Source organism: Lepidothrix coronata, unplaced genomic scaffold (genome assembly GCF_001604755.1).
Source record: "Lepidothrix coronata isolate B3197 unplaced genomic scaffold, Lepidothrix_coronata-1.0 Scaffold30, whole genome shotgun sequence".
NCBI classification, from domain to species: domain Eukaryota; kingdom Metazoa; phylum Chordata; class Aves; order Passeriformes; family Pipridae; genus Lepidothrix; species Lepidothrix coronata.
This window is the reverse complement of record NW_016690210.1, coordinates 2174373-2188707: the sequence shown is the minus strand read 5'-3', so window position 1 is coordinate 2188707 and position 14335 is coordinate 2174373. Positions and strand designations below refer to the sequence as shown.

Sequence of the window (14335 nt, the reverse complement as noted above, 5' to 3'; positions counted from 1 at the left end):
CTGTCAGGATCTCATTGCTTCCTGAGCTGCTGCAGCAGTGGCCACACTGGGAACGCTCGTGCCAGCAGCTCCCCACCTCCCACTGCCAAGTCCAGCTCTCAGGCTCTTCAGCTGGCTCAGGGGAAGCCCCAACCTCTTCCCAAGACAATCACAGGACTGCAATCACTAACACAGGGAAAATCAAACAAGCCCTTAAAACAGGACTCTAGATTTCGAGGGACAGTACACTTTAGGAAGGAAGACGTAAGATAGTGATGTTTTCCTACCTTTCAGTGTGTCCCCCCTGTGTTCACACGGACGGGGGGGAAGCATAAATCACTTTTGCTGAACTGTGAGCTGCTGTTTCGGAATTGCTCCCTCTTTCCCCCACCAGCTAACGCAAACTGCACTGTGCTGCAGTCATTCTCGTTCCTGCACTGGGGCTGTACTCTTAGTTTCTCGTGCCCCAGGAGAGGAAATGCTGAATGCACTCATATACAGCTCGCAGATTACAGAACACCCATTTATACCCCACTTAGAAATACCCTGATGGCATTTCTGCAGCTACTTCATGCCTTTCCCCAAGGGAACACGATGCCTCACAGGCGCAATCACCCAGGCAAAACACATCAGACAGAAATACAGCCCAGCATTTACAATGTATTTCTAAATAATAGCTTTTGTACCTGTTGAAAGGATTTGCAATTCTGCAGGTATTAGAGATGTCAGAAACACTTGTCAAGAGCGTTCATACTGCTGGTCAGAACAATTTGGCTGTTACCCCTGTGTCTCCAAACTGGAGCAAGCAATCTGTGCTCTGCAAGTCTCAGATCTAATTCCCTCTTTTTTTTTTTTCTTTTGCTATGATCCAGCTCCCAGTGGAGTGGCTAGCAGAGCAAAGGAAGAGATTAGTTCTCTTCACAGAGACCCATTTTTCAGTTTTCCCACAAAACCCAAGCGCTAAAACAAAGCAAATGCCATGTCCTATTTAAGGCAGGAGGAAAACTTACCGTGTGCTGCACCTAGGATGGCACCCGAGTCAGACAGTGAAAATAAGCGGAGAAACCCGTGTCCTCTCACTCCAATGCTGCTCAGCCCTCTGACAGTGGCTGTAGCGTGCCAGAGACTGACAAGTTCCCTATAAACACCGTTCCAGTAAAAAAAAAAAACCCAACAATCTTACTTTCACTCCCTCCCCCTGTCAAAACTCACTTGGAGTACTAGGAAATTCTCATCCAGGGAACAGTCAGCTGCAATCTGATGTTTATGGATGTAATAAAAGACTTTCAAAATGAAGATGTATGTTTTTATAACCCTAGGGTGCAGTAAAGATATATGACTAAGAGTGGCAGTTCGTCTCATCTTAAAGAGACAAAGATCCATTTCTCTGCCCTGCTCCTTTCTGAGGGGGAGACCTCTGGTAACCCCTGTTTCTGAAGGAAATGAGACGTTGTTCCAAGATCATGTAGTCTCACTTGTCCCCTCCTTTGTAGAACAGGAGGGTTAGGTGTGCTTTTACGCTCTTTATTACCCTCTGTCTTCTTTTTTTTATACGTCTGGGCAGGGCTGATAGCCCAGGTGCACACAGAAACCTTTTCCCTCAGCTTCTTCATTTCTTTTGCTGTGATTCCCTCTGTGAAAAGGAAATCCTACTGCATGTAGCTATGGTACCTTGCCCAGGGTTTCCTGCTGCAGCACCCCAAAACCCAACAGCAACTCTCTTCTCACCTCACCCCCCCACAGCAGCACCGTGAACGTGCAGCGTTTGCAAACGCAGGCGCTCATCAAGTCAGATTTCTGCACGACACACAGGGTGTTTTACACCTGACAAAAGAAAATCAGAACCCACCCCTCCAGAAGATGCTGCAATCGTGTAATTCTGGGCAGGGGATGGCCGGCTCAGGCTTCCCCGGGCTTCCCATGGCTCATTCCCATGCTCACTGAGGGCACAGGGACTTCGGCTCCTTGCCCGTTGGCCTCTGCCAATCTCAGCAGGGAGCTTGGCTGGGACATCACAGAGGAAGGAGCCATTTTGCCTTGTCTCCAGCAGGTCAGGGAAGAAAGCAGGTGCGGGGCAATATGGCAGGAGCACCTTTTCCTGTGACTCCCACCGTGGCCGGATTGGAGGGCTGGCAGAGAGCGCACACCTTCCCTGCCGGGCGGGGACCAGGAACACGCTGAGGCAGCTCAGGTTGCCCTGCACTGACACAGATGGTTTATTACCCACTGCCAAGTGCCCTCTGCTTTGCACCGCCCTGCTCAGCAATAACTCTTCCTCTACTCTCTTACCAGCTGGGATCAAGGCCAGGGAGCCACCTCCATCCTCCCACTCTCCCTGTCTCCCCTTGCCATCCTGCCAGCCCCAAAAGGCTGCAGGCAGGGACTGCATGGGGTTTGGGGAGGTGGCTTGGTTCCCTTCCATCTTTTCTGCCATGGCCAAGAAAGGCTGGGAGGGCATGGGCATCTCCCTCTCCCTGCCAGCACCAGGCTGGTGAATTCATAGAATCATAGAATCAGCGGGGTTGGAAGGGATCTCTGAGACTATCAAGTCCAACCCTTGATCCACTACCACTGTGGTTCCCAGCCCATGGCACTAAGTGCCACATCTAGTCTCATCTTAAAAACCTCCAGGGACAGAGAATCCACCACTTCCCTGGGCAGCCCATTCCAATGCCTGATTACCCTCTCTGTAAAGAATTTCTTCCTAATGTCTAACCTAAACCTTCCCTGGCAAAGCTTAAGACCATGCCCTCTTGTCCTACTGACAGTTGCCTGGGAGAAGAGATCAAACCCCACCCGGCTACAACCTCCTGTCAGGGAGTTGTAGAGAGTGATGAGGTCTCCCCTGAGCTTCCTCTTCCCCAGGCTGAACAGCCCCAGCTCCCTCAGCCTCTCCTCATAGGACTTGTGCTCAAGTCCCTTTACCAGCCCTTGTTGCTCTTCTCTGGACCTGCCACATTTCTCAGAAACGATTCTGCCTCTGGCTTGGGCTTCTGTCTGAATTTCACTTTTCGTGGTTTGTTTGGATCTAGGCAGTCAGGGTAATTAAAAAAAACCACAGGTGGACAGAAGCCTCAGGAAGGGGTGTGGGCTTCAAGCCCACATCCGTGAATCACATCATATGGAGCACTGAATTCACTTGGCAGCCCAGGTTAATTTGGGTTCCTGCACACAATTTCCCAATCAGGTGAGTAATCCTGAAGCAGCTGGCCTCGTCCCAATGCAGGCATCCATGTGGGGGATGCATACAAGGAGCAGCAGACAGGAGGAGGATTTTGGTCTCACAGTCTCTGCCTCTTTGGTCTTGCCTGAGCTGCAACTGTGAATAAGCCTCCAAAAGGAGAACAGAGATGTTCCAGAATAAGAAGATTTAGACACAGTGACAAGCTTCTGTCTCTTCACCAGCAGCAATCTGCACAAGATCTTGTGTATTTAATCATTCAGGGGGGAAAAGCAGCCCCTGCAGATCTCTGGTGCAGTCACTGGTGGGCTCAGTAGTGGTGGGCAAGGCAGGGTTGGCACCAGTTCAGACCTGGGCCCTCTAGCAGGCAGCTACACAGGTCTTGGTTGTGCTATTTCTCCCACTGCAAGCCAGTATTCTTGGGGAGAGACCCTCTGTGCAGGTCCTAGAGAGCACATAAGCTGAAAAGGCAAATAACTGAGCAGTAAGTGGAGTGGGAGGTGAAGGCTCTGCCTATGGCCTCAGGCTGGTGATGTGGCTCTGATACATGGCCAGGATCCTGTCACTGGGCTGCTGAGCATGGAGGGGCAGGTGGGGAGCCCTTCCCACGTGCTGGCCTCCACCCCAGTCAGGCACTGCTCTCTTGGGTTTGCTCACCCATTTCCCCAGGGATGGGGGGATGCTTGTTTTGAAGGATCCACCAGAACAAGCTGGAGACAGAGGTGCAGAGAGAACTTGGGATAACTCAGCACATCTTGTGCTCTTTCAGGTCACATCCCTGGTGAGATCTTTAATGACTTGTTCAGCCACCCGGGTGCTTTGCTGCCCTAACTTTGGAGCAGTAGGAAAGTCCCTGTGCAGGTTTTCCTGCAACAGACCAGGCTCACTTGATCTTCCACAGTAGCTCCTTTCTCTGCACTATCAGAAACATGACAGAGTCCAATTTTATTTCTCAAGAGCGTACTGCTAGTAGGATTTGTTCGTTTAATCGTCATCTCCATCAATATTGCAGAGTGCCTGAATCCTGCTAATTAGAGTGACAACACAGCCATTTGTTTGTGAGTTTTGAGCCATTTCCACCACGAGGACACGGACCAGAGCCCTTCTGCTGTCGGGAGGGAGAGGATGCCAGCTCAATGGGCTTGGGAGTTTTAACACCCCAGAGAAGGAAGGGTTTGGCACCGGGGTTTGATGCTCTGCTTGGACAGCCATGTGCCTTCTGGTCCAGGGCCACAAGAGGAGGGACAACACGTGATGCAGCAGTCCCACAGGCTCAGAGCAGCTCAGCCTTTGCCTTGCAGACAGCTGACCCCTGATACAACCACTGCATCCAACCCTCACTGGAATAATAATTTTTTTATTTCCAACGGTCTCCCATGACTGTGGCCAGGAAATGAAGAACAGTTTCTTAGCAGGACTCCAGTGGATATCTCCTCTGCTGGATAAAAGCCACTGCTTATATTTTCCTCCCGAAGGATCATATTTTCCAGTCCCACCTTTTACAGTCTTTGTTCTGTTGAAGTGTGTGTCATTCTTCTCCAGCTGCCTGGGGGACTGATGAAAAGAGGTGCATTGCCTCCCACCGCTGTGAAAATTGGGGTGACCCCCTTTTTGGCATGTATTTGGATGAGTTGCTTTGGGAAGCAGAATCACACAGGCAGAGTTGTTTAAGAAGTAAAGACTAGAACAGAGCTGGGTTTTTTTATTCTTCCTACTCTCAGCAAAATGTCAGGAATGCTTAAGATTAATGACAACCCATGTGAAAGAGAAACAGATACCAAGGAACATTAGTTCCATCACACTCAGTTCAACTTTCGCCCCCTTTCCACAGCAGACTCTGTCTTATGCTTTGGCAACCTGTGGCCAGAATTTTTCTTGCCCTTTTCAGCTTAGATCTTTGGAAATCCTTGTTTTATAAAACGCAGGGAGGGAAGAGAGATCTCGCTGACACAGTGAGCTATGTTCTGCACAAAGCAGAGCCATGTCCTGTCAGCTGAGGATGAAGAATGAGGGCCTTGGGAGAGTGCGAAAAGTTATACACGGTCTTATAAAAATATACGGTTAGCTTCGTGTTTGGGGAATAAAAAAAAAAAGGTAGATTTTCTAGAAAGCCCTTCAATCAGCTTCCCAGCTGGTATGACACAGTGGCATTCCCTGGTAGAGCCATGCTGGCCCCATTTGCTGGTCTTTGTCTTGGGGCAAATGGCTACGGGTTACCCACACCAGCTGGCACACAGGGTGTGCACATGCTCCACCCCACCTTTTCTGATCTGATAATGCAGACACTGCACTCCTGGACCAGAAGAGTGATGCTGTTCCAGCAGTTTGTCACAAGGAAATAGCTCAGGAGACACCTTCTTTTCCCTTGGCAGCCACGTGTGTCCCTTGGCTTTGACTACCTCCTTCTGGCAGGAGCGGCAATCACTGACAGGGGACCTGCTCATGGCTTGTTACAAATCTTACTGTGGTTAAGCTCTTCCCTGTTTCATAGCCCCTTTGTTCTTTTTGCTCTCCATTTGCCTTTGTCCTCTGCATGCACAGGCTCCCTGCTGTTGCCTCCCTGTCTCCCCCACATCCTCCTACGCCGCCTTGCTCTGCCCTTTTCCCTACAGATGTTTCTGCCACAGTGGATGCCTCATGGAGTGGCTTTGTTTCCCTGTGCCTGCCCATCTAAAAGAAGACAGTGCTGTGAGGCATTTTCTTACATAATACAGGAGCCTAAGCAAGAACAAGAGGTGGGACTTGCAGTGAGAGTAAGGAGGATGATGAGGTGGGACCAGCAAAACTGCATCACTCCTGTCCCAACAGACTCACCCGTTCCTGCAAGCTGCTTTTTCCAGCCCCAGGCTTTCTGTCTCACTCTTGGTCTTTCTGTGCACTCTGTGTTTCCAAGATAATCTTAACCTCTTGCCCTTTGTCTCTCCTATCTTCCCATTTTAGTGCTCCAAACAGTGTCCCCAGCTGACATCTCCTATCCTCCTGCAGTCCCTGCCTCAGCAGCTATTCCCTGTAGCTCCACAGTGCACGGGCTCAGGCTCCTGCTCAGGCTGCATTGATGTGAGTGGCAGAAGATACTGCATCTGCACAGATGAGCGAAACCATGAGCCAGATGCTCGACAGGAATTGCCCCAAGCAAATGTTCTGCTCCAGTGTCTGAGAGCTACAGGGCTGAGTATGACACTGGCAGGCAAAGAGGAATGGTAAAAGCACCATTTCAGTCCTGTCTGTGGAGTACAACAGTGCTGTGGCTGAGGAATGTGTTCCAGATGTGTTCTTTCACCCAGGCCTTCTTTAATCTTGTCAGGTGTGTTTAAATATTTATCACAGTTAGAGCTACCATGCCCACAGCAGAAATTATGTTCTCTCCTCACCCATTTGGAAATAACATGGGGCTCAAATGTTGTGCTGAGCTTTCCAGCAGAGCTTTGCTGAGAGATGAATAAGTTTCACAAAACACTGCAGGACAGGCTTTCACATATTGCCTGTGTTGCCTAAAAAAACCCCACTGCTCTGTGCAAGACTTTTCCAAGGGCATCAGGAGTGCTGAGTCAGACCAGGACGAGGCATGGGGAAAGTCCCCTGGACCTCAGCCATTCACCTCATCCTCAAATTCTTTGAAATTTAGGGACATTTTTAAAGCTTCCCTCCAGAACACTGTGATCAAACAACCTTTATTCTACTGTAGCCACAACCATGACAACATCACCTTTCTTTCTTCCATCATACCCTCATAATTTCCACATACAAATCTTCACAAATTCAGCGGTAGTAAATTAAGCACAAAAGGGCTGTTTTACCTGAGAGCTGCTCAGTGCCAACAGGTATCACTTTGTATGGAGACCTGGAAGAGTCAGAGAGGGTTGATGTTAGCAACACTCAAAATGCAGTTTGTATTTCGGGCATTTTTCTGGACACACGACCCTCTGATTTACTAGAGACAGAGGGAACCTTATTGTGCTGTGCTGCCATGCAACGAACACGGCAAAAATGCCTCCTCTTTGGCAAGCCTTGACAGCTTGTGGACTGAGATGGTGAGAAAATTTGGTAGGTCAGAAGGGAGTTCCAGTGGTGGGGATCATCTTTTTGCTCTGTCTTCACACATTGTCCTGTGATGCAGCTCCCTCCCAGTTGCTGGGGCTCCACCACGGGGTATCAGTGAGAGTAATGGCAGTGATAAACAATGATGAAATAAGTAATGAGGGAGTAACTGCCAGCAGTCAGTGTGAAACAGAAAGTGCCAGGCTGGACAAGCAACAGGAAACCAAAGAGAAAAAAGAGAAAGGGATCTGGAGACGGGAAGGGCCAAAACCAGCATGGGAGAGACCTAAACTCATCAGAGACTTGGACTTCGCTTTTCAAGTAGCCTCCTGGTTGTGTCCTAGCAGAGCAATAAGGAGTGGGGGAACAAAGGAGCTCAGAGCCTTGACAGCAAACAGGGAGGGATGGCAACAGATGTTCAACATTAATTACTTGAAAGCGGTATTTTGTCCTCAAATACTCCTGCTTTAAAAACAAGTAAACCCCTTCAAAACCAGCAGGCATTGGGGTTATAGGCCAGCATGCATTTCTTTCTGTCATCCCCCTCCCTCCAGGGAGTTGCTCACTTCCCACTGCACACAAAAGGCAGGCGACCACCCCCCTTCCCTTGGGCTTGGCCCTGGTTTCGTAGAGCAGGTGGCAGCAGGATTTACCTCTCTGTGTTTGCAGGCATGGTCGGATCGATGGACACCATGCAGTTGTCCGCCGTCAAAAGGGAGATGGTTGTGTTCCTGAAAAGCGTGTTCCAAAGAGGATTATTTGACCTAGAAATGCCTGATGAAATCCTCTCCCTGGCCTGGAATTATCTGAGACCTGTGTTACCTCAGTGCAGAAAGGGTCAAAGCACAGGACAGGGCAGGCTTGTTGCTTCAACCGCTTCAATTACCAGAAGTGTTTCTGGTAAAATGTAGAGCATGATCATCTTTGATCTCAGAGCAGACTTCTCTCCCTGTTAACTCATTTATTCAGTTGACTCACTGACTAATCATTTCTGTGAAAAAGCTGAGTTTTCTGATACATTGACTCAGCAGCTCTGTATTGACTCATATTGTACAAATGACTATTGGTGTTATGAATGTCTTCAAATTATTTAGTTACTCTTTTACCAAAACAAACAAAACAAATGTGTTGTTGTATATGGGGTCTTGTTTGTTGTTTTTTTTTCAATACTGTGCTAAGTGTGATCTCATAGACTCAGATGTAAACCTTGCAGGTTTACTTTGGCTCCAGGAGCCTGATTGAAAATGCACAGTCCTTTGGAAACCTTCTAGTGAAAATAAAATGCCAAATATGCAGTGAACACCCTGATCATGAATAACTAAAACTGCTAAACAAAGATTCCTGGGTGATGGAGTGGAAATACTTGACATGATAGGCAAATGAGAGTTATTAACCTCTTTAATGTCAAATGGGAGGAAACAGCCAGAATAATCAGCAAAGGGCATTAATTCTGTCCAGCAACTTATGCAAATTCTGAGTCAATACAGATAATTTTGTCTTTAAATCCTCAGAGATGGAGTCATGCAATAAACCCATGATTCTAGAGGTGACTAGGGGGCTTTCCTACTCCTGCTCCACTGTCCTGGACAGGTGGTGAAGAAAGGAATGGATATTACACTGTACCACCCTCCACCACTGACACACAACCACACATGATCCTGGATTCCTCTCAACGCAGAGGTCTCAGCTGGATGCTGCTCTCTAGGCTGAAGGTAGAGAAACAAACCCTACAGGAAATTACAGCAGGAGGGAGGGATACATGGACTTTGAAGGACAACATAAATTAGAAAATACTTGCCCTGGGCAATGGATATGGGAATATTTATGTTCAATAAAATGGTTCTGCTGGGGTACTTTGCCTTTGACTGCCCCATACCTGTGATTAGATAGTACTACATCTATATAGAAAGCTTGTCACCTAGTGGCAATGGTTCTCGTTGGCCCCAAATTTTGCCCTAAAAAATGGGCTCTAAACATATGGCTGCATTTCACTCAATATGGGCAAAAATGTAGTGCTGAGGTATAACTGGCAGAGGTGTACACAGCCTGTGTGTACTCAGGGCTGGGCTTCTGCACTTGGTTTTATTATTTTAGATTTAGATCTCCTCTGTTCTACTCTGTTCCACTCTGTTCCTCAGGCACAGCCAGCACTGAAGTGGCTCAATGTCCTGCCAGAGCTTCCACACTCTTCCAGCTCTGGACTGTCCCAGTTTCTTCTTGCAGTAGACTGGAAGGAGAGAGAAGCCTGAATAGCAGCTAAATAAATCATTCGGGGCCTATCTTTAAATCGTTCCCAGAAGTAAAGAAACAGAAGTGAAATGAATGTCACAAATGAAAAGTCAGACCCACCTTGGTAACCCTGTTGCAATGCAGAAGAGGTCCATGATATCTTTGGAGTTGCAGTATTTACTAAAGATCACCTTCCAAACGGGACAGCAGCAGGGGGAAAAAGGAAGATGAAGAGAAAGGACGATTAGTTCCCAGTGAGATATGAACTCTATTCAGGCGTGAACTTGGCTAATTTTAAGGCACATTCTGTAATTTCAATTATCTGATTTGGCCTGTGAGCTGGAATATTTCTCTACTCCTGTTTAATACCTGTGTCTATTTTGATAAAGCAAGCAAAGCCTTGGAGACCTAACTGCCGTTCAGAAGTAGAGCAATAATGAACTATTGAATGAATAATGAGTAGTGAACTGAGAGCAAAAGGTTTTTGATAGTGCAGTACTGCTGCAGGGTGATAATAACTGTAAATTTTAGAATGTAAGAGCCCAGATTTAGGAAGAAAAGAGCCCAGATTCGGGGAGGGCCTTGGATGTTAGAAAAGGGCACTGCTTTGGACTATACCAGCATATGCTAGCTGTAAACTGAGCAGAGGGTTTTTCCCCCCAGCCCGTGCCAAATTTCCTGCTGACTGTCGGGTTTTGTTGTTCCTGCTGCTAGGTCAGAGCTCAGATCTGGAATTACAAAATTTGCCACTCTTACCTTCCCACCTCCCCAAACACCTTTTCATAGCCCCACCCTTCCACGCACACCAGGCAGCCCCTATGCAGAGAAGACTGTTTGAGCAGTGCATCTAAGGAGTACAACATCCCCCTGATCCCACTGAGACACGGCCTTCAGTGACCCATTCCATTGCTACCATTTTTCCCAAGATTCCTGTGTCCATCAGGACATCTGGGTGATGGCCCTCCCTGTTTGAGAAGCTCTTCTGTACTTGGGGTGCAGAAAGCACCTTAATAATATCACTGTAGTACTTTTCACTGGCCTCACTACACCCCCGTGCAGTGTTTCAGCTCTGTAATCTGAAGTTTATTTACTTTAAATGACTTGCCCAGTACCTTACCACGGCTAAGTGGCAGGCCAGAAATGGAACCCAGGAGTCCTAATTTGATTTCTCTTTGGATTCAGAGACAGCATGCTGCCTCTGAAAGAAAACTCTCAAGAACTCAACAGCAGCACTCTCTGCATGAGGAGTCTCCTGTTCCAATAAATACATGGTTATAGGATGTCTGAGCTCCACTGACTGAGGTCCCTGAGGTTGCTTTCACTCCAAACTCATGTGCCCCCTGGGGGTACACATTGCACTATCAAATCTTTCAGTGCTCTAAACCAAAAGTCTTGTTCCTAGTGGAAATACTGGGGGAAAAGTAGCCATCAGAAAGTACCAGCAGTGGAAAAAGCAAGTGTGGGTGGAATAAAAAGAAACTGCAGACATAAGAAAATAGGATTGAGTTCGAATGCTTCAGCCAGTGTTGGGTCTCTTCTCTCAGAGAAAACTCACTGTGTGAGTGACTAGGATGGAGGCTTTGAACTTGCTGTGGAAATGAAGTGCCTCACTGCAGCTGGGTCCAGCCCACCTTCCTAGAGCCAGGAACAGGAGAGAGCAGTGAGGATGTTTTGTCTGGGGGCTGCTGGAGTTAATGGGATTGCTTCAGGGGCTTGCAGTGGGGCAGCAGTGGTGTGGGGAGGGGCAGCTTCCCTCTCACATCCCACAAGAAGAAAGAGTGACACCGTTCAGGGATCTGGAACTGTTCAGGGTTCAGGATGCAGCAGCTCAAAGGGACATGTGGAGGCCTAATGGCAAAACTCAGGAGGAGCAAAAAAAGTGGTATTTTGCAGATGAGATCTGAGGCACAGGGAGATCAAGGTCAAAAATCTCCTCTGCTTGGAAGTGCCTTGCTGGAAATGCGATTTTCCACCCTTCAGAACCACCTGTAGTATCCCATATTCTCATGGTTTCTATTGCCAACCAACACAGATAGGAGGGATGTGCATGCCCACAGATCAGCCTCTAGGCTGGTGACCCAGAAAAGGAGGAATGTGTCACCTGGGATGACTGCTGGGAGGAGGAGGCAGGGTCTGCAGGAAGGGGGGCTGCCTGCAGTGGGGGGCTGTGGCCGCTCTGCCTGGATTGGGCAGGCTCTGTAAATTCAGGATCATGCTGGAAAAATAACATGTCACCCTCTAATTAAAGACTCTCCCGAAAGGTGTAGGTGCCAGGAGGTAATTAAGCCTGCAGCCTCACTCCAGCAGCCTTGGCCTTCGAGTGCTTTAATTCCTAAATTGTGGGAATGTGCCTTGTCTGAGGTGCCTTTTGGACACCGGGGGAAATTCCTCACCTGAAGTGGTCTCACGGTGAGGATCAGACTCTGCCACTGGCAGTGGGAAAGCCATGGGAGAGTCCACAGGATGCTCTGCCAGTGAGGGGCTGCTAATGCCTGCTCAGAGCTTGGGGCATCACAAGCCTGAAGTACCAGGAGAGCTGGGACAACATGGCAGGATTTGGCCAGGCTGGTTAGTCCTGGAAATGCACTGACACTTCAGCAAAACTTCAGCTTTCAGTTTTCACTGGTGTGAGGAGCCCTTGAGTGAAGCACCAGGGGTTTTGTAGTAGAGAAGAGGATGATAGAGGTCACTTCCAGGGGCTTCTGTGACCTACCGTCCTTGTTTTCTGACCCGGATGAGATTACTCCAGGCAGAATCTCTATAAAACATGAAGGCACTTGATTGCTGAGGTAGGTAGTAACTGCTGCTGGGGAAATGGGTGTGTTTTAAAAGTCTATGTTACCCAGTGATTGACCCTTGGTTATTAAACTACAGCAGCAGTCAAAGCAATAAAACATTGCCAATCAAGCTCAGATAGGGCTGAAATCCAGCTCTACAAGAACACAGCATCCTGCCAGCCTGATAGCTGCTAAAACTGGCTGACAGAGTATTGGAGAGAACAACAACTGGTACATGCAGTAACTGAGCAGATGATGGTAATTGCAGCTGAACAGAAGGTAAAGGCTTGGGATGTGGCAGGAGTGCTATTTCAGGTATTGAGGTTCCTTATCCTGGAAATCAATTATTATTGACCAGGACAGACAAGAGAAGATGAAACATTAAAGGTAAGAAAGCTGGCCTGACCTGATGCATAGAAAGCAGTAGGAGCTTTCAGTGCACTGAGGATGAATTTTGATGTTTCCTTTTACTCCATGTAGTAGTGAAAGAGTGGGAAGCAAAACAAAGACTGTGATACTAGATCACGAGCTATCTCCGTACATGATTTTTAGCTTTCCATGCTTGACACTTTTACTGAAGTTTGCTACAAATGGATTTGTGAATCACCCACTGCACTTTGATACCCATCTCGGGATGGTTGTCCTCAGCTGGCTGGTTTTTTTAATCAAAAAGCTCATGCTATTTAAAATTTTCTTCTATTGCAGCCTGCTGAGCTTTTCTGGTCATCTCCCTTCTGTTCTAAAACACAGCAGCCAGCCTCAGATGTTTCCCAGCAATATGCAATTGTCCCTGTTATTGTCCGCAGGCTCGCGTTCCCAACAAAGTCAATGCCAGTTGTGCTGATGGAATACAATTGGGATGTATTTTAGAGAGATGGGAGGGCAGTACCGTGTACTATTGATGGCTCCAGCACAGTATAGGAATCCTATTTGCCTGGAGTCCATTATCATTGCAGGGACATCAGCAGCACCAAGGCAACACAGGGACACTTGGCCACATTTCAGCCATCTGGGACACGTGGTTTGTCCCGTGACCTGCAGATGGCTGACCTGCAGCTTTGAGGACAGGCAGCCCTGTTGGCACGAGCTGCTGAGGACAGCATCTCACCCAGTCCTGTGAAGATGTCCTTGCTCTGGCAGGTGTCCTAAAGCCAGTCCTGTTCAGGCTGGGTCTCTGTGATGACATGTTTCTCTCTGTGATGACATGTTTCTCTCTGTGGGTCTGATCCAGACCCACAGTCAGCACTGAGGAACTTCATCTGCCTTCAGATCTGTGTCAGCTGTCTCTGACCCATAGTCATGGTCTTGCTTAGGACCCTGCTCCTATGCTGGGTGAGAAGCCACTGCTGAAACGTGTCTCACAGCACCTCATTCCCTGCAGTAGTGCCTGGTGCTGGAAGGTATCCCTGCTTAGGACAGGACTGAGACTGAGATCATGTTATGGAGCATAACAGAGGCCAAAGGGAGGAGACCACAGCAGTTTCTACAGCTGTGGCAGTGAGCTAAGATCATGCATGTATAGGGTTTCCTATAAGGAAATTCCAGGTTTCCTCATAACACACATCAAAAAAGCACAGGTCAGCACAGCCCAAAAAAGCCAGGGATGAACCTCCTGACTCACCTCCTAGGAAAAAGAGTGAACACAGACCACATTGCCTGGTGGTACGAGAGTCTGCTGCAAGACCAGTCAACACAAGACACTCAGTTGCCACTGTCATTTCTGAAAGCAAAGGCAGAGCCAAAATCACGTCTAAGCAGAGTCACAGCAGTGATACACCGCCTGGGAAAGGGAAACAGAGGCCTCTGCTTCAGCCTGCAGATTGATGACTAAATGCCACGAAGAAAATCAGCCACATACAAACCCTGTTAATTGCATTTCCCTTGGATTCGTGCCAGGAGGAAAAGAACGTATTCCTCAAAAGCGATGCAGCATCTGCAAACAATTCGTTTCCCCTGTTTGAGAGTTGCCACGATACCATAGTTCAGTCCTTGTTACTGTTAGCAAAACTCCTGGGATGGTGAATGCCCCATCCCTGAAAACATTCAAGGCCAGGTCTGGTGGGACTCTGGGGAACCTGATGCAGCTGGAGAAGTCCCTGCTCATTGCAGGGGGCTGAACTAGATGACTTTT

At 48.2% G+C, this 14335-nt stretch overlaps 1 protein-coding gene across 4 annotated transcripts in view; it reads right to left on the bottom strand.

Annotated features, from left to right (window-relative positions):
• The window catches only part of PDE9A (phosphodiesterase 9A), a 49918-nt gene that overhangs the window by 27314 nt on the left and 8269 nt on the right, over positions 1-14335 (bottom strand). The window contains exons 2-4 of one of the 4 annotated variants that reach the window (XM_017811059.1): positions 9548-9618; positions 7852-7929; positions 6958-7001 (exon numbers count right to left, since the gene is read on the bottom strand). In XM_017811059.1, coding sequence (XP_017666548.1) covers positions 6958-7001; positions 7852-7929; positions 9548-9618 — 193 coding nt within the window. Of the gene's footprint in view, positions 1-989; positions 1332-6957; positions 7002-7851; positions 7930-9547; positions 9619-14335 lie in introns of those variants that run through there. The other 3 variants (XM_017811061.1, XM_017811062.1, XM_017811060.1) reach the window with 3 other exon arrangements.